Genomic DNA, 20,374 nt, shown 5'->3' with positions numbered 1-20,374 from the left:
CCACCAAACCTTCATTTAGATTAAAAGAAACATTTCTCTGTCATTTATAACATTTCCCTGCTGCCACATACCACATGCCATTAGATTTCTGATTTTACTTTCAATATTAACACCCTTAAATTGCTATTAAAAAAAAAAAAGGGGGGGGGCTGTAATTAAAAGCAATGTTTTCCACTAACACCAAACGACTGGATGGCCCAACAAAGCCTGGGAATGTGCCAAAACATTCCATCTTGGCACGTTCCTGCTGCAAAATCGCAGCACAGATGGTGCTGGAGACCACACCACGTTCTCCAACGTGCCTGAGGCTCCAAGATGCAGCAAAGAGCCTCCAGCTCTTGGTGTGCTCCCTCTTTGGGCAGAATTCCCAATCCTGCCGCTCCAGGGTGGGAGTTGTTGATGGGACAGTGGATTTTGGCATCGATCTTTAAAAAGATCTTTAAGAAGCCCCCGGTAATTGAGACTATTCCAGAGTGAAATTATACCTCTAGAAAGACTAAAGGCCATTTGGGCTGAGCTGTGGGTCCAAGTTCCTCTCCAGCTTATGGGTCAAATCACTCCTCATTGCTCCTCATGTTTCAGTGCCAAGAAAATTGTAATCAGTTAAAATCAGTGGATGACTTAACTCCTCCCCCACATATTCCTCCTCCTTTTTTCTCTCTGAAGTCCCCATCCACAAGCACCAGTGGACAACTGCTTAAATACCTGAAGTCAATCAGTTTATTATAAAGTTATTATCATATAAGCTGAGTTTACTTGGCTGTTGGTAACACCTCATTCATTCTTAATTCCCCGATTTTCAATGGTTGCTGTGGTTTGATTTCTTTTAATTGTTAAACTCAAAGCCAGCCAGGAAGCTACAGGATTAGAACTACCTCATGCAAGGTGTTATATCCAAGTGTCCCACATTTCCCCCTTTTCTCCTGCTCAGCAGACAGATGTTAATGAGGAAACAACATTCACACAGATAACAGAGAAATTATTACTGTTCTTCCCTCCAGCAATTAAAACCTCAATATATTTAACATATCCCAGGGAGGGAAAACACTGATTATTTTCCCCACACTACCAGGTGTTCACATTGCCAAGGAGGAATTATTTCCAGTGATGGGAGACTTCCTGTAAAGCATTAGGAAACCCCATTTTTACTACTCCACCTCTTTTCTTTATTAGCATTAAATGTCAGCAGCAGAAAAGGCAAGGCCCTGTATCGTATTCCTGTATAGAATTCCCACCTGGTTGAGGTAATGATATTCCTCTGGCTGCTTCAGGTGAAATGCTGATCTCTCCTCCTCGCTTGCTCCTGCCAGGAGGTAATAAAATACATGGTAGTTCCTGGGGGCAAAGGAAAAAAAAAAACCATGTTAGACCTGAAAATAAACAGCAGCACCAAGCAGGGAGGGCATGGAAAGCTCAGAACCTGAGTTTGCAGCTTCCAGCCTCAGAGCTGACCCCCTCTGGAGATGGTCTGTACCCACCGTGTGGGGATGGAAAGGATTCCAGGAAGTCATGGAGAAGGAGATGCCTCTTTTCCATCCAAGGGCATCCACTGCACTAGAATCTGCTTAAAGAATTCCTAGCTGGGATTATCATGTTTTCCTTCAGAACCATGTGTTGTTGTATTTGACAGAATCCCAGGATCACTGAGGTTGGAAAAGACCTCCAAGGTCACCGAGTCCACCCTGTGCCACGTCCAGTCATTCCTTGGACACCTCCAGGGGTGAGGACTCCACCACCTCCCTGGGCAGCCCCTTCCAATGCCTGACTACCCTTTCCAGGAAGAAATTCCTCCTGATGTCCAACCTGAACCTCCCCTGGCACAGCCTGAGGCCTTTTCTTCTTGTCCTGTCCCTTGTTCCCTGGGAGCAGAGCCCGCCCCCCACCTGGCTCCATCCTCCTTTATAGAATCCCAACAGATTTCCTTGCAGTGCAGGAATTACTGTTTTTAAAGACCTTATTACCATTAAAAAGGTAACAACTCTGCAGTTGCATTTCAATAAGACACAACTGAAAAATCTTCAATTATTACAGCTGCTCAAACACTCCAAATACTTGAATATTCCTGATGCTAAACCCACCCCAGGGACACTCAGCTGTTCTGCTTCCAGACAACCCCACCACAGATTAACACTATTTCTTTCTAAAATTAAAACTTTGCTTTCATGTTGGATGTTTTCCAAGAGGATCCGAGTTTAATCATCTTGCAACACCCAAGAGGACATTTGTCAGGGCTGAAGATGCTCTTTAACTCCCAGATCAGCCCTGGAGCATTCCAGAAAACTTCTCACACATCTGTCTCCAGGGGGAAACACAGACAGAAGTGCCAAGAGTTGAAAGGCAACAAGAAGGAGAAAAATTATTTAAAATTGGAGTATTAATTACTGAGAGAGGAGAGGGATATCCAACAAATAATATGTTGCAATTAGGAAAGAACAATTCACATCAATTCTATATAATTTTGGCTTTTTCTAGAGGCCCCTCTGAAGGCTCTGTGAAACAGAACTAAAACAGCATCTTCCCCCACCCCCAAATTAGATATTAAACAGCTCACAAATTGCCCAAGAAAACACACGGGATGTAACAGCCCATCTGACACGAATCAGAAAGACAGTGAAAATAGAAACAAAATCTGACAACATTCTGGTGGAAGGTTCTCTGCCCACAGCAGGAACAAGATGGTCTTTATGGTCCCTTCCCACCCAACCCATTCCCTGATAAATCAAAGGCTGCTGATAAAATAATGGAGTTTACTTTGTCCTGGTGGCACATTTCTCCCTAAACAACAAAACATAAACACAGAGACAGAAGATGCATCATTTCTCTGTGCAGCACAGGGTCAGGAGCGTGGAAATCCTGCTCAAGCAGGGGTTTAAAGTATCTGTGCCACAGACAGGAGTCAAACCCATCCCTGTAGGCAAAACAGAGGCACCTACCGCTCGTTGTGCTCCTGGTAGACCAGGCGGGACTTCTCCAGGAGGTATTTTTCCACATAAGCTCTGCAAGGAACAAACAAAACCGTTATCCCTCGACCCAACACTCGACTTAAACGAAGGCAGCTTCACCAGGGCTGTTGAGCCTCGGTACCCACACAAAGAACTTCCAGCCTTGCTTCACTTAGTTATATAAATTTCTTCCTCGGCAGAACAAGCCCAATATTATGTTTGGCTTTTGAGGTTTTTTTGGTTTGATACGAAGCCAACACTAACTTGGATCTGAAAAACACGAGCTCAGATGCATCAGCCTCCGGGCAGGGAGAAATGTTGACGGCAAGGAAAGAGCTCAGATCCCTGTTCCATCCCAGCCCAGCTGCTCACAGCCCAGGAGTCGTGCACACGAGGAATATCTGCCTGCAAAACTCTGCAAGAGGCGACTGAGCTGCGTTGCCATTCCCTCGTCCAGGAGAGCCACTTCCCAACAAAAATTCAAGTTCTAAACTCATGGCTGCAGTCAAACAAAATAAACAATTGGGAAAGCTCCTTACTGCAGTTTACATTTTCTCCTGAGAGCCTCCCCAACAAACACGTTCGATTTACATATTAAACCCTCCGTTCAAGCCTGGCGAGTTAAGCCAAGCCTCCCCAGGTTTTTTTTCTTCCAAACAACCCTAACCAGTAATGACAGGGATTTAGAACCCCAAGCTCTAAGTGGCACTTTGATGATGGAGCTGTGTTTTTCCAGCTACAGATGCCCAGTGACGTGGCACCGACAGTAAGGGCCACGTAGGAACCGGGAAACCCAAGGAGTCTTGGGATGGTTGGACAAGGAGCTGCCTCTACACTCGCTGCCCCAAGATAAATGGGGCAGCCAGACCTATTTATTACTCACATCAAAATAATTGGCCCTTCCTTCCACTAAAAAATAAAATAGAAATCATTTGGATGTGCTGCAGAGGTTCTGTGAAAATTCTTATGGTAACTTTTGGGAAAGGCCACCGGAAGCGGCAGATCCAAATCCCCATGGGATGGCCTTGCTGGACAGGAGGAGTAAAGACAGATAGACAGCAGAGCTGTGTTATTCCTCTGGCTGAAAGGTTTATTCCTGTGGGGAAGCTGAGAACAGTTTGTGGATATTCCTCACCAACAGGTAGGGGGGTTTCTTACATCCCCAATTTTTCCTTCCCAAGCCACACCATGGGTTCACTGCAGGGTCCGGGAACAGAGGAATGAGAAACATATTGGAGCATCCCAGATCCCACTGGTGGGATCCCACTGCATAACAGCTCAGACACTGCTGGACAACAGCCTGCCCCACATCCATCCCCTCAGCATTCATCCCTTCCCCTGTCAGTCATGATAACCCCCCCAAAAATCACTCTCATGCAACAATTTAGGTGGGAAAGGTCTTCTAGAGGTCATCTGGTCCAAACCAGTTTTTAAATAGAGGGAAACTTGTAAATTTTTAAATTTTATTTTAGATTTCCTATATAATGGATTTTTCAATCTATTTTTTTTGTAGATGCCCCTCTACTGCTGTTTTGGCCAAATGCTCCTTGCTTAGTGCAAAGGTTGTAATGAATCCATGTCCCAAGAACAACATCCATCCCCTCTTGGGACAGGATGGTAAAAAGGAAAAATCAAATTGTGTCTTAAAAAGTTAAAGTCTCCAAATGTTTTCTTTTTATTTACCATTCTTAACTACATCAGATCGACCTCTAAGAGAGAAAAAAAAAAAAGAGTTCTAAGGGGATGATTTTGTGTAAAATACAGAGAACCTCCTGGGTGACAAGACTGAAACCTGAGGATGTTTGTATATATGTTTTTATATATATATTTATATATATATATTTCATACTCAAATCCCACCATGCCAAACACCCCAGCCCAGGGTGGGTGAAAGCACCGGTTCCCTGCTATTTCTGACCTCTGAAGGGAGGAAAATTCTGATCTGGGGGTGCAAATTAGTCTCATCAGCAAAGCAAATGATGTGCAGAACACAGGGTGATAATTGATTTGGGTTGTGCTTAAAATCTGGGCTAAGTTTTTAAAAATATCTTCTTTCTATGGAAAAAAAACATGGCCTTGTATGCCAGGAAGAGCTGACATTTTTATTTAAACATGTTTTATTTTTACTGGGAGGGCACTGCAAGCTTAGAGCAGAGCACAGTCACATCACCCCATGCAACCAAAGGCCAAGACAGCCCATTTTTTTTAAAAGGAAAGAAAAATTCCCTTATTTTATGAACTAGAATGTATCAATATAACATTACAGGCACCTTTCTGCCAAATATAAATAGAGGCCACAACCACAGCGCTGCCACATCGTGCCAGGATAACACAGAGTTAAGGCATTTGTTGGATTCCTGTTCCCCTGTGCTCCAGGAGGTATTAAAAAATGAGGTTTTAAAAGAACTGTGCAGCAGAATTAAAGAAGGGGGGGGGGGAAAAAAGAACATCAGATTTGACGTAGGATGCAAAAGCAGCAGGAAGGGACACGGAGAACCCGAGCTCGCTGCAAAATTAATGGCAGCTCTCAGTGTGCTGCTGTTCTGCTGGAAAATAACAAAAAAACTGAACAGCAATTCTCTCAAATACCAACAAAGTCCCAGCAAGAGACCTCTGAGCCAGCTGCAGGAATTACACAGCCCCTGGAATGTTGCTTCTACTCTGCATTTCTCCAGCTGCATTAATTAACCTGGACAAAAAGCAGAGTTAACAAAGCCCTGCTCGTTTAGAGCCAGCTCCAGTTCCTTGGTGATGACCTGTGTTATGGGTTAAAGCCAAAGTCAGGTTTAGGGGGTTCCACCCCCTGCTATGGGGGGGGCAGCCACAGCTTCTCTGGACAACCTGGGCCAGGGCCTCACCACCCTCACAAACAACAATTCCTTCCCACTATCCCATTTAACCCTGCCCTCCAACAGTGGGAAGCCATTCCCCCTTGGCCTGTCCCAAGTCCCTCCCCAGTTCTCCTGGAGCCCCTTTAAACACTGGAAGGGGCTCCAAGGTCTCCCTGGAGCTTCTCTTCTCCAGGTGAACACCCCCAGCTCTCCCAGCCTGGCTCCACACCAGAGGGGCTCCAGCCCTTGGAGCAGCTCCGTGGCCAACTCTGGACTCGCTCCAGCAGCTCCATGTCCTTGTGCTGTTGGACCCCAGAGCTGGAGGCAGCTCTGCAGGTGGGGTCTCACCTGAGTGGGGCAGAGGAGCAGAATCCTCCCTCCCCTCCTGCCCACACTGTGGGACCAGCCCAGGGCATGGGGAGGTTCTGGGCTTCCAGGGTATGTGGAGCTTCCCATCCAGCACCACCCCAAATCCTTCTCCCCAGGGCTTCTCTCACCTGTCAGCTGTTGAAACAACCCGAGGAGAACGACACTGGAGACAAGTGTCTCCTTGCAATGGCCTGGGAGAATAAAAGAGGCCCTCACTGGTCAAGGACTGGGTTAAGAAGAGACATCAGGTTCGAGCCAGAAGCATGTGGGGATTTAGGCAGCGACAAGAAGAGTTTGGTCCATCACCCCTGTGCCACCATCACACAGCCAGAGATGAAACCCTCTCCTTGGCTTTCTCCTCCTGAGCTTGAGCCAGGCCGGTCGCTCCACCTCTGCTGCCTGTCTGTGCTCCAGCCCCAACCCATCCCAGCTAAAACATTCCCCTTTCCTGCCTTAACTCTTGTCTGAAGAGGAAAACTTGCCTTTCAGCTTCATTATAAATTTGAGCCCATGATTAAGCAGAGCTCCAATGGCTCAGAACCAGCTCAGGTGTGTTCTCACATCAGCTCAGATACGCCGCCATCTCCCCAGCAGTGGATTTGGATATGCTCAAACCCAGGTATTTGTCTTTGCCTGTCTCTGCTTTGGGAAACACTGGCCAAAAAAGTGAACCCCTTTTCCGTGTACCCCTATCAGAGCTGGTTTGGGTTCGAGCAGATCCAGCACCTCACCCCATTCCACTTACCCTCGCACGGTGCCCGTCTCCTGATAATTCACTTGGATGAACTTCCCAAAGCGACTGGAGTTGTTGTTATGGGCTGTTTTTGCATTTCCAAAAGCCTGTGGAAAGAAGGAGATGCCATCATTATGCTGGGAAAGCCATCACCTTGCCTTATTCCCATGGATCTCACTAACAACTTACTCAGGGGATGTTCCTATCATTTAGAATGAATGGAAAGGAGCTGGGGAAAGTTTGCTGAATGGTTCACAAAATAATCCCATGAGCTCCTAGGACCATATTCCTTTGCAGTTTTGTATTCATGAAGAGCAGCTAAACACTGGTTACAAATCAAGCATGGGCTGCACAACAGAGATTTAATATTGGAAGTTATTCCAGGCTGTATTAAAGCTGTGCTTTATTCATGTAAATAAATATAAACCTGCACTGCTCCAACAAGACTCTACATTTTAATGAGCTGGAGGAAGCTGCTTTTTAATTATATATGGAATTAGGGGGAAAAAATGCTTTGAAGGCCACTCAGATGTTAGACAACGTCAGAGACAGCCCCAGCACAACTTGGGGTATTTCAGCATCCCAGACACCCTCGTTTCCATTTGCTGCTCTTGCTGTCCCAAAATCTAAATGCTTTTAAAGTCTATTATGCAAAGGTTTTATTCCAACCCTGTGAGGCACCAACTGCACAGAGCCATTCCTTGCCATTTAGGAGAAATCTCTGAACTGAAACTGCTGTTTTCAGTTGTGCCTAAATCACTTGAATAATCACCTGGACCACAGTGACAGGATCTGTCAAGGCACCAGGTCTAATTAATGCTTCATTTATTAAACCAGTTTTCATCCTCACTCACCTCTTCTTCTATGCCAAATTTACTTCAGATAATTATAATTTCAAGATAATTTGCAAGTGTTGCTCATGTATAGACATTTCGTGCTGGGGCTTAACATCAGAGCCCAGCTCCCAGCAGATTTAGTCCCTGCTCAGCTATTTATTAGAAAAGATTAAAAGGGCTTTACATCTATAATCTGAAGCTTTTCAAATGACCTTTGCAGATTTAACTCCGCAACCAAAAGCAGAATATAAAGGCCAAACGAGACGAGCCCTTGGCGGAAGGGCCCCGGACACCTCCGGTCCCTGCAGGATCCAGGGCTCTTCCCAGCCTGGTTCATTCCACAGTCTGCTTGGATTTAACGATTTAAGCACCGAGGGAATAACGAGGTGATTCCCCCCCCCCCATTTGAATCCAGGGATTTGTTTAAACTCAAGCTGTTGCATATGAATTCGCTTTAGTTGCCTAAAACAAGTTCTGGGATGGCTGGAACCTGCCGAGCGAGCGGATTCTGCTGGAGACGATTCCAGAGCTCCGGAGGTGATTCCAGAGCTGCAGCTCAGGAACACTCCCCTGCAGAGGATTCACATCTTTTCAGGCTGCCCCCACTTTTTTCCTCCTTCTCCCCCCCAAAATCCTCTCCACTCGCAGTGTCCCTCCCCTCCCCACCCGCCAAGGACACCCACAGCCCCACTGAAACCCCCAAAACTCTCCCAGAGCTCAAAATCCAGGCACCCTCTGCCCAAAACAGGCATTTTGGTATTAAAAGATGGGACCTATTTCAGATTTCCAAAGGATTTCCCTGTCCCCCAGGTACACAGCAAGAAGTTTCCAAGCAGAATATGTTGAGACTGAAAACAGGCAAGAGCAGCACCTGGTACTTCGTTATTAGTTTTAAATGATATTAAATTATGAGCATTTCCCTGCAATAGGATCGTCCCTAATCTAAGACAGCATCTTAAGGCAAGGAGATAAATTTTCTATACACTTAATTAACGTTGCTCACCTAATTAACATTGCTCACTCGAGCCAGCAGCAAGATGAACCTGAACGGCCTAAACAGGAGGCAGCACTATTTTATACCATTGAAGAAATTTTCATCTAATTTAATAAAGAATTTAAGCAATGAACAACATTAAAGGGATTTTCTAGTTTGACTCCCTGTGTTTGTACCTTAAGTGATCGCTCATGGAGAGAAACAAGGGCTATTTATTAGGATTTCTTTGGGAAGAGCCTTGCCCAGGAATAAATCTTTTTAATTCTGTAGCAAGGAGGAGAAATACAGGAGTGGGGAACAGCAAGATTCCTCTTTTTTTTTAGGAGCTTTTTTCAGGATTAACACACCAGACCACATGATGTTTTATAACCCAAATGCCTACAGAAATCATGGCCCATAATATCCCCCTTTCAGGCCTTTTCCTTCAGACTCCGGGTGACTCCTCGGCCCCAGCATGCTGGGAATGGGCCAAGGAGGAGCTGAAGAAAGGCCTGGGGTTTGATTTGACACAACTTAAGACATTTTTGGTTGGTTTCCTCACTGGGTTTCCTCAGCAGGACTGTTGGGCTATAAAAAAAGGGCTGTTAATTCAGTTTATCCATGTCTAATCTCCACAGACCCGACCAGGACACCACGTTCCTCTGCAGGGGGGCAGAATGGAATAGTTCAGCCTCCAAAAAGTTCCAAATGAGTTAAAGCTTGTCTCAAACAAATTCCCTTCTGTTCATACTATTGCCCTTTCCTGAGTCATTGATTCGAAGCTGCTGAGCAGCTCAACGGACACAACTCCCTGACAGCATTCCAGGGATTCTTGGGGAGACCGAAGCTTTTCCTGGCCAGGGCTCAACATTGCACGGGAAACAAAACTCAATACGTTCCTCTGTAGGAGCCCAGCATCCCTCTGGATGCAGTGCTGGGATCCAACATCCTGGAGAAGGCAGAGGTGCACCAGCTCCATTCCTACAGCACGAAGAGATGCTTGTCATGGATGGCAGGGAAAAAAGGAATTAACAGTTTCCTGGCTAAATGTTCCAAGTTTCTCCTTGTCTGATCCCAGAGGCTCCTGGTCTCTTCATTCTGCACTGAATATTGATGCAATCTGGATTAACAGCAGCCCACAGCCAGAATAAGGATTATTTTAATGGCTTTCCTGAAATAAGGTTATTTTCCAAACCCCTGCATCCAGGAAAACACCACGGTGACTTGTTCTTGCATGGCAATAAGATCATAGATTCCCAGGATCACTGAGGTTGGAAAAGACCTCCAAGACCATGCAGTCCCACCCTGTGCCCCATCCCCACCTTGTCCCTCAGCCCAGAGCACTCAGTGCCATGTCCAGTCATTCCTTGGGCACCTCCAGGGGTGGGGACTCCACCACCTCCCTGGGCAGCCCCTTCCAAAGCCTGACAGCCCTTTCCAGGAAGAAATTCCTCCTGAATTGAACCTCGTGAGCACACACCACCCCGTTTTTATAGAGCCCCATGGCAATACAAACCACCAGTGTGTTTTCCTGCTCCTTTTCCAAATGAAAAGTGGGGCTGAGTATCAGGGTGGGGGCAGAGCAGGTGGGAATCCAGGTTCCTCAGGGACAGGAGCACTTGATTTATGAGTAAATTCTTCAGTAGAAGTCCCAGAGATGCCATTTGACATTCCCAAAGTGGCTGCTGGGAAGGCAGGATAAGGGTGGGACCTGCTCCTGCACCTCTAATTGGTGTTATTCTTCTGTTCTACACATAATCCAAACTGAATGTTACTCTTCATAGAATAACAGCAATATTCTCCTATAGAAAACCAACTCCATGGCCCTATGGAATAAAAGCTGCATTCCCCTATGGAATAACAGTGTGAAAGGACTAGTGGAAATCCAGACCTCTATCAACACATTCAAGGTCCCCAGCCCTCAGAGGAGCCTCCAGCCCTCACCCTTAGAGGGACAAATAAATACATCATCATGTCTCTGCTATATAGAAATATATTAATGGCCAAGAGGTTTTAAATGGTTCCCCACCGTTCTGAACATTATTCTTGAAAAACATGCTAATTCATAGACCCCTTCATTCCAAAAGACAAAAAACAACAAGTTAAAAAAAGACCATACTGGAATTTCTGAATTTTAAGGTCTTTTTCTATGTGTCTGGGGCATTCACAAATTATTCTCTGTAACCCCAAATTCCTTCCTGCATCCTGAAACACAAACACCTGGATGATAAAGATCATTTTCCCTCGTTTTCATTCCACCTGCAGCCAAGCTCCCAGCACTCTCCTTGCCCCGTTCTATTGCTTTTTAACAGAAATACACTGAATTATGGCCAGGACACAAACTGCACGTAGACTCCTTGAGTCAGAGCCTCACTAAATCCCTTGCAATTATTGCTCCTGCCCCGGGAAGTGCTTTTAAATCTTCAGCTCAGTGCCTGATAAACCCTCCCAGCCCAAACTGCTCTGGTAAAACGACACCACTTTGACGCATCTCCCAACTTTCTGCTCCCATGAGGAGCCACCTCTCTCCAGCAGAGACCACGACGCCTAAAGAAGCACCAAATCAGAAAAGTACGAGTGACAACTCGAATTCCTGCAAAGGCAAAGGGCTTTGATGGGAATCCTTCAGGCCGTGGTTCGACACGGCCCAACGGCAGCACTGAAAATGGAATTAGGAGCAATCAAACAGGAGCCCAAGCGCCGACACCTCGGTGTGGAGCTCTTGGCTGTGGCTTCGTGTCCCACGCTGGCCCAGGGACCCAGCGCTGCTTTCGTGGGCAAAAGCACAAACCACAAATTATTTATAGTGTTTGTGCTGCGACGCCTGAGCAGAGCCCTCCCCCTCGACAAGTGACCAGAGCCCTGAAACTGCCACACGCTGACCTTTCAAACCCTCTCAGCGTTTCTGTCACAGGGTTATTTTCTCCCCCACCCACTGCGGCACAATTGCAGAGCAAACAGCAATTTTCCATCTCACGGAATCACAGAACCACAGCACAGTTTGAGCTGGAAGGGACCTTAAAGCTCAACCAGTTCCCCCCTTGCTGTGGGCAGAGACACCTTTCACTATCCCAGGTTGCTCCAAGCCCCATCCAGCCTGGCCTTGGACACTTGCAGGATGGGGCAGCCACAGTTTCTCTGGACAACCTGGGTCAGGGCCTCCCCACCCTCACAAACAACAATTTCTCCACAACATCCCATCTAACCCTGCCCTCCAACAGTGGGAAGCCATTCCCTCTTGGCCTGTCCCTCCAGGCCCTTGTCCCAAGTCCCTCTCCAGCTCTGTTGGAGCCCCTTCAGGCACTGGAAGGGACCCTGGAGCTTCTCTTCTCCAGCTGAACACACTCAGCTCTCCCAGCCTGGCTCCAGAGCAGAGGGGCTCCAGCCCTCAGAGCAGCTCCATGTCCTCCTCTGGACCCTTGAAACCACAAAGGCTGACAAACCAGCTTCAACTCAAGGTCTATAATGACAAAATACTTTTGTTGTTGTTGTTGTTTAAAAATTAATAATGTCACCAACATTTTAGAGAACACTTGGCTGTGGCCATGAGAAGTCTGTGAGGGGCAGGCAGGAGTTTAAAAAAACCCTACAAGTGCACATACAGATCTAAAATCTCCCTGTCCCTCACACGTATCAGGGTTTATATCCACATTTTAAGGTATTCCTCCTCAGTGCACTCCCCTAATTTAGTTGATAACCCCCATGGAATCTGCTGGTTGGCAACAACTACAGCACATGGAAGGTTGTGGGAAATAAATGAACCCAGTATTTTTAAAAGAATTTGCAAAGTTCCAGCTGCTGCTGTTCCACAAGACATGAGATGATGGTGATAATAACAAAACAATAATAGACCTATAGGTTCCTGCCTTGCAACACAAGCCTCGGCAGAACTTAGAAGCCCTCAAACCTCCACAAGCCCTGCACAGGCAGCTCTTCAAACTGTGGATTTGATCCATGGGGGGAATCCCAACTCCCCATCGAGTCAAGAAACAGCTCCTGCTCTGAGCCCACCTGACCTGCTTTGAGCACAGATGGACCAATGTCCTCTGGAGGCCCCTGCCCACCTCAATCATCCTTCAGTTTTCATGCTTTAGGAATCTCCTCACTATTCTGGTGCAGACAGAGCAGGGACATGGGAGTCACATCTCCACACCCTGCCTAGAAGAGAATCCAACCCTACACCAGTCAGAACATCCCTTTGGTGCTGTTTGCTTTCTGTGGTGCCTCCCTGAAATTTGGCTTATGAGCTTCTCAAAAATCAGCGATGCCATTTTTCAAGCTGGTGCAGGAACCAAAAGACACACCTCTGTCCCCTCCCTGCTCTTCATTCCTCACTAAAGAACCTTTCTACATGACCTACAAACACTTCAGATGGGGAAAGGCCAGAGGATAAAGGCACCTGGGAAGTGCTGATGAGACCTCTCCTCACCCCCTGCCTGTGTGGAGCACATGGAGAACAGATCCATATGGACAGGCTTGCAAAGATTCCCTGAAGGGCCAAACCCATATTCAAGGGGCCTCCCTGCTCCAACCCAACCTCCCATTTGTTCCATTTAGGAAGGCTAAAACACTCTCCACCCCACCACTGACACTCTCAGTCAATGACGGCGCAGGCACTGCTACACAGAACTGAACTTGGTGGGATTCTCCCAATAAAAGCACAGCAAATCCCTCATTCCATAGTTACAGTCACTGAACAACAGCCAAGTGAGTTCTACCCATGAACAGCCAAACCCTCTTGTAATTAAACTGATGGATAAAACACAACTCCCATGATGCACAGGAGGAAACAGCACTTTTAACTTTTTTTTTCTCCTTGCAGGCAGTTTATGCCACCTGAAACTGTCCTGTCACTGGAAAACACTTGCACTGACCATACTGGGATGAAAACAGACTATCCAAGGGCAGCACATCCACCCTCTGCAGAATCAAGTCACCATCACAGAATCATGGAATATCCTGAGCTGGAAGGGATCCATAAGGCTTGAGTCCAGCTCCTGGCCCTGCACAGACACCCCAGCAATCCCACCCTGTGCCTGAGAGTGCTGTCCAAACCCTCCCTGAGCTCTGGCATCCTTGAGGCCATGCCCACTGCCCTGGGGAGCCTGTTCAGTGCCAACCACCCTCTGGGGGAAGAACCTTTTCCTGAGATCCACCCCAAATGCCCCGACACAGCTCCAGCCGCTCCCTCAGGTCCTGTCACTGCTCACACAGAGCTCAGTGCCTGACACAATTAACCAACAATTTTTTGCAGCAATTAGGCTTCAAATTAAGGCTCAGTTATGACTGTTTGTCTTTGTGCATGTAGAGTTCCCACTCCCAATATAAATATGGAAGACAAGGACTTTTCATGGGAGAGTTGCACTTGGAGAAAGTTTAGGGGCCAGTTTAGTTGACTACAAGAAGTGCCAGTGTCATGGAAATCTCCAGAGCAACATTCTGGGGTGAGATACCTGAGATAAAGTTTTATAAACGTCACTACAACACCCCCCTGTTTGGGAGATTTAAAGCTCTGCTCTATCAACTATGTAAGAACCAGGATTTGGTGTCTGCATTCCTGGCAAATGCTTCAATGTTGGCAGAATATTCCCCTTTTTCCCATATTTAAGCACAGGATCAAACCATTGCAGCTTCTTCCTTTTAAGTGTTGCTTTGGGAAAAAAAAATAAAAAAGGAATTGCCACGAAACCACAATTCAAGAAAATAAAACCCCAAAACCAAGCCAAGGCCTCCGACCTAAGTCCTCTTCCCGAACAGGGACAGTTTTCCTACGTAAGCGCCGTGATGGGAAGGAAAGCCCGGCTGAGCTGGCAGATGGTCATGATCCAACGCCGGCATGGATGGATCCTGGAGGCAGGGGCTGCCAAATCCGTTGGGTCTGGCTGACATTCCTGCTCCTCTGCTCATCGTTAATGTTTTTGTGCACGGGGTGGATGGCCCTGGGAAGAGCAGCCAAACGCTCGTGTTTCCCAGCGAACTCGCACACAGCGGTTGGGTGGAAAAAATCTTCATCCTGGCTTGAGCTTGGGATTTAGAGGAGTATCTCAGGATGAAGGTGGGAAGCTCGGTGTTACTGCAGTGACCACCCCACCTCCCAACAGTTACAGTCTGCAGCCAAAGAACAAACTTTGCTCCATCAGGCACAGACAGCAAGTGTCCAACAGGTCACGGGACGGAGTAAAATCTCCTTAGTTGGTGCTTCAAGGGATTTTTTTGTACGACAGAGATACAATCCCAGAGCAATCAAATGGTTTGGAAACAAGTCGTGGCTTAAGCAGGAGAATTTCCACTCCCCCAATAGGCAATACAAGTACCACAAACAAGCACTGCAGCAGGAACAAAGCACCAACAGATCAAAACCCATTAATAGATACATTTCAAGAGATGGCCAAACAGGTTACAACCTACATCTTGTTAGACTGTGTATTACTACAGCAAGTCATGCCATGAGTTCCTCACCTTCCATAATGTCCTTATGCAGAGCTGGATTCAGCACAGAGTCACTCAAACTTCACTGCAATTGCTTGAAATGGCCCCGATGCTCCGAGGGTTCTGGAGAGGGGGGTGGGAGAGCTGGGATAGCTCAGCTGGAGAGAAGAAGGCTCCAGGGAGACCTGAGAGCCCCTTCCATTGCCTAAGGGGGCTCCAAGAGAGCTGGAGAGGGACTTGGGAGAAGGGCCTGGAGGGACAGGCCGAGGGGGAATGGCTTCCCACTGTTGGAGGGCAGGGTTAGATGGGATGTTGGGAAGGAATTCTTCCCTGTAAGGGTGGTGAGGCCCTGGCCCAGGTTGTCCAGAGAAGCTGTGGCTGCCCCATCCCTGCAAGTGTCCAAGGCCAGGCTGGACAGGGCTTGGAGCACAGTGGGATAGTGGAAGGTGTCCCTGCCCTTGGCAGAGGGTGGAACTTGAACGAGCTCTAAGGTCTCTCCCAACCAAAGCAGTCTGGAATTCCATGATAATACATTCTTTGAGAGATGACAACATCTGCAGCACCACATTTGCCTTTTTTTTCTCCTCACAGTCTCCAAAGCTGTTGACCACTCGTGTCTCACCTGCCCTGAAGCCCCTGGTAAAGAAAACACGACTTTTCCACTTCCAAAACCAGACAAACATCCACATGTTTCAGTGCTCTGCAGAACACGGGGGTAAATTCCTGTCTTCAGAGCATCTCCCTCTGATTTTAGCTCATCCAGCACAGAAGCTGTACAGAGTCACTCCTCAACCAGGGCTTCACATCCTCCCCAGAGGAACACAGACTGGGGGCTTTTTGGCCAGGAGCACGTTGCCTTGGGAACACTGATGTTCCCAATGACACAACACACTAACCAGCACTACTGTTGAAGACATAACTTCCTTACACAAAAGTATCCCTGCAGGAAGTGACGTTCTCTTAGGAGAACAAGCTCTTATCGCCGCTGTTGCTCCCTGACAGCTCTCGGGGCACTCGGAGGCTCCTGCTGGAGCTGGGACTCCCTGATTTTAGAGCTGGTGATGACAGGCTGGCATCACTTGAGCTGCAGCTCTTGCTGCCACACTGCTGCTTCAGGGGGTGGAGCTGTGGACCCTCAGCCTGAGGGCAGATGAGAAACAACCCAGAATCCCAGAACATTCTGAGCTGGAAGGGACCCACAAGGATCGTCGAGTCCGGCTCATAGTGAACGGCCCATACAGGGATCAAACCCTCAACCTGGGTGTTATCAGCACCACACTCTGACCAACTGAGCCCCCATCAAAGCCTGGGGAGCTCTTGTGGAAGAGGAGCATCTCCAACACAACATCACCTCAGCTGAACCAGGAGGTCCTGCCCAGACAGAAGTGAAACATCGCTCGTTGGCAAGAGACTCCCTCGACAGGCATCTTCACCAGCTTCCACCCCCTTCTCACCAACCATCACCCTCTAATCCAGGGAGAGGGATCTGGGCTTGCCCACTCTCCAGCCCCCAGAGGAGGCCTCTCAAGGTCCCTTCAAAACTGTAGGGTTTTTTTCCTTTTTTTTTTTTTGAATATAATGATTCGACGTGGGGCCATAAATGTTTGGAAAAGAAGTTTCAACTTCCTACTGCATTCTTGGATAGCCCAAAAAATGCTCATAAAAAAAAAAAAAAAAAGAAAGAAAGAAGCATTCACTGCTTGCTCTGGTCTTGATCCAAGTTTTCCTGCAGTTTGTCACCAAAATTAATGCCACAAACCGAAAGGCAGGAGAAAGTGTCCCTCCTGTAACGCCTCCCCATCTGGAACCTCTTAGCAGAGGCTCGGAGCCCTGATGTATATTTGACACACAGAGTTTTTCCTGCTTTTCCCAGGAGAAATATGTGTAATGAAGAAAAACAAAAACACGTTAGCAGCAACCAAAACATACCACTGAAACCCGAGCCCCGCCTTGGCTCCTGCCCTGCTCTCCTTCCTCTCAGACCTCAGCCACTTTCTGCTGCTTACGGCCAAAAAACAACACCCAGCCGCCCTCCCCTCCAAAAAATAAAACCCAATAAAATCGGAGCTCTGCCCCTAAATCAACACAATCAGACCCACACGTTTGGTTTCTGCCACGTAAAATATGGCACGAAGGAGGCCGAGGTTAAACGGGAATGCACACGTCTCCAGCCCTTCCCTGCTTTTCTGGGGGATTATATAAATAATCTGCAACTCTTCTTGACGCAATTCCAGAATTTCAAGCGCTATTGAGCAGCAGCATCAAGTTTCTGTGCCTCATCCACAGTTCAGAGGACTCACTCACGCCGCGGCAGCGCTGCCGGGCTCGTGTTTTCCAGCACTGCAACATTCCAGTAGCCGTAGGCAGCTTCGGATGTCCAAAGGATCCCTAAAAACACCTTTTCCCCCTATTTGCACGCTTAAAAATGCTTATTAGGAAGTACTGGGATCACAGAATCCCAGGATCACTGAGGTGGGAAAAACACTCCAAGGTCACCAAGTCCACCCTGTGCCCAATCCCCCCCTCGTCCCCCAGCCCAGAGCACTCAGTGCCATGCCCAGTCATTCCTTGGACACCTCCAGGGGTGGGGAATCCACCACCTCCCTGGGCAGCCCCTTGCAGTGCCTGACCACCCTTTCCAGGAAGAAATTCCTCCTGATGTCCAACCTGAACCTCCCCTGGTACAGCCTGAGGTTGTTTCCTCTCATCCCCTGTTTCCTGGGAGCAGAGCCTGAACCCCCCAGCTCTCCCCTCCTGTCAGGGAGTTGCAGAGATTGAGAAGGTCCCCCCTGAGCCTCCTTTTCTCCAGGTTGGACCCCCCCAGCTCCCTCAGCTGCTCCTTACACGACTGACTTTCCACAACACCTGCAGGAGACAGACTAATGTGGAGCACTGAAAAAATTATTATCTTACTGGATCATAACAAATCTCATTGAAAAAACTTAATTCTCTTATCAGGGCCTAGAACATTTGATAAGTGCAAGGAAAAAGAACAGCTGACACTGGTTATTTTTAGGGAGCAAAAAGTCTCAAAAATCAACATTTTCCTATCAGGTATTTCTCTCAGGAGAGGATGCAAGTGATTAAAGTCTATTTTCAGTAAAAGAGGACAATCCCACAGGTCCCACCTGTCACCTTCCCAGAGGGATTCAGTGTGGGTTTCCTTGGGGTCATGATGGAGACTAAACTCTAAACTGGCACAGGTTACTCAGCTGGGGGTAAATGTGACACCAGAGAAAGGAGCAGCTGCAGCAGGAACAGCCGATGCCCCGCGGCACGAGACGGGCACAGCCCTGGAATTCCGCCTGTCAGGAGAGAGGGCTCCGGGCAGGGAAGGAGCTTTCACTTCCAGGGCCACCCTGCCAAAACCACCTCTTTAGCTTTGTGCAATGTTCTTCTCTGCTGCCAAGGCCGGGATTTCTGAGAACAGCTTTGGGTTCCTAAAGGCAAGAAAATCCAGCAGAGAAAGCAAGCCCTGAATTAATGAAATGAAGGGAAACGTGGGGAGATTTTATATTCCAAGTTTCCACGCCGCAGAAAACACTGTCAAAGCCAACACAGGGATTTTTCTGTCATCCACCTTTTCCCAGGCTGGCTTTGTAAAACGCCAAGTGGTTGCGATGGTGGGTTGGGAACATCTTCTCCAGCTTTTTGGAAAGGGCAGGAGTCCAACCAAGCCATCTGTTGGTGTGCCAGCACGGACGTGTTTGCATTCCAAGGATGCAGAGCCCTCGCTGCTCCTTCTCCCTGCATGAAGATGAGTAGCAGCTCTTCATCATCCACCTTGGCCAAGCAAGAGAGATCATGAAGTGGGGACTGGAAAGCCCCTTGGTTCAATCCCAGGGGTTTCCGTGCAGATATCAAGAAATGCAGTTTGAGGTTGTATCTTCCATTAAGGTGCAGGACTTTTTAACAACACTTCAAGTGTTAATTTGTGCAGTCACCATGCACATCCCATATCTCTGCAAGGCTTCAAGGAGCAAAGGGCCTGCCCAAACCCCCCACTTGGCACTGATTGACCCCAAATGGAGCAAAGCAGAGGAAGGAATGCAGGCCCAATTTTTAGAGCAGGATCTGAGCTCCACTCCACCTCCTCCTGGGATCTCCCCCCACCAGCTGCAATATGTCTTCCAAATTTCACGGCACTGACCCTGAGGTGCTCCCAGATGTGAGGAGAGCAGGGAAGGGAAGCAGAAGGAAGATTCCATGTCACTGAGGACACCTAAGAACAAATTAACCCTCCAAAGGCATTTAACAGCATTTAACTTTGCCACCTCTTTAGTCTTGGTGCACAATATTTCGGGGAACACCAACGTTTCAAACCTTGCTGCTCTCCTGAAGAACACAGGACAATGTATGTGCAGCAACACAGTTCAAGTGCAAGATCCTCCACAGAAGGGGTGTGATGGAGGGAGAGCCGGGAGCTGCTCCCAGCTGGCAGGCACTGCTCCATTGGCTGCACTGGGAGCTGTGCAGGAGTTTCTGCTGCGACACTCGGCACAGTGACAGGGGAGAAATGCAGCAGATCCACTTGGAAAATTCCCAGGGGCATTGCCTGCCTGAGCAAAGGCAAACCAGGCTTCGTTATCCAATTAATTTCAAAGCTCTGTGAGAGTACCCGCTCCTTAAATTCCCTCTCCTCTGTTTCCCTGAAACGGTGCTTTCCACTCCACAGATATTCACAGAATCACATCTAGTATATTATACCAGCTTTTCTGTTCCCTCACCCCCAACCCAGCCTGACAAACCCTCTACCCTGACCACACTCAGCCAACATGTTCCCTCTCCATCCTGGAGTAATTAAACAAAGAGTTTACAACTCCCCTCGTAGAAACCCTAAAGCTTTACAACAGTAAAATCCAGACCAGCATTTCTTCATTCAGCCTTTGAACAGTCACCACAGCCTGTTTAAGCCTTTTGGTAACTCTTCTGTAACTAAATATACAGCACATAAACTATAATCACAAGCTGTTGTCGATATCAAAGGAGCTGCGATGGGACACAGAGGGAGGTGGGAAATTTTGTAGCCAAATGTAACAGTATCTTTAACCAGCCCAACCGGAATAGCTGGAAAACCCAGCCAGGATTTGAGTACAACTCCTCTGCCAGGCTGAGACAAACTCAAGGACAAATTCACAGCGTGTTTTCTGAATTTAGGAAGAGATTCATCAGTTGAACCCAATGGGAGAAAAGGATCTTTAAGCAGAGGAGCCCGGGGACGTGAAAAGGAAGGGGAAAAACAAGCACTCCCTGTGCTGAGC

General features: G+C 47.7%; 1 protein-coding gene across 5 annotated transcripts in view; it reads right to left on the bottom strand.

Annotated features, from left to right (window-relative positions):
• The window catches only part of MYO9A (myosin IXA), a 165,621-nt gene that overhangs the window by 98,654 nt on the left and 46,593 nt on the right, over positions 1–20,374 (bottom strand). For all 5 annotated transcript variants that reach the window (XM_064668604.1, XM_064668606.1, XM_064668609.1 and 2 more), the window contains exons 3-5: positions 6,888–6,982; positions 2,934–2,996; positions 1,236–1,335 (exon numbers count right to left, since the gene is read on the bottom strand). In XM_064668604.1, the coding sequence (XP_064524674.1) occupies positions 1,236–1,335; positions 2,934–2,996; positions 6,888–6,982 (258 nt within the window). The remainder of the gene's footprint in view (positions 1–1,235; positions 1,336–2,933; positions 2,997–6,887; positions 6,983–20,374) is intronic.

This window comes from Pseudopipra pipra, chromosome 12, assembly GCF_036250125.1.
Source record: "Pseudopipra pipra isolate bDixPip1 chromosome 12, bDixPip1.hap1, whole genome shotgun sequence".
Lineage (NCBI taxonomy): Eukaryota > Metazoa > Chordata > Aves > Passeriformes > Pipridae > Pseudopipra > Pseudopipra pipra.
The sequence above is the reverse complement of the archived record's forward strand: the minus strand, read 5'-3'. Positions and strand labels throughout refer to the sequence as shown.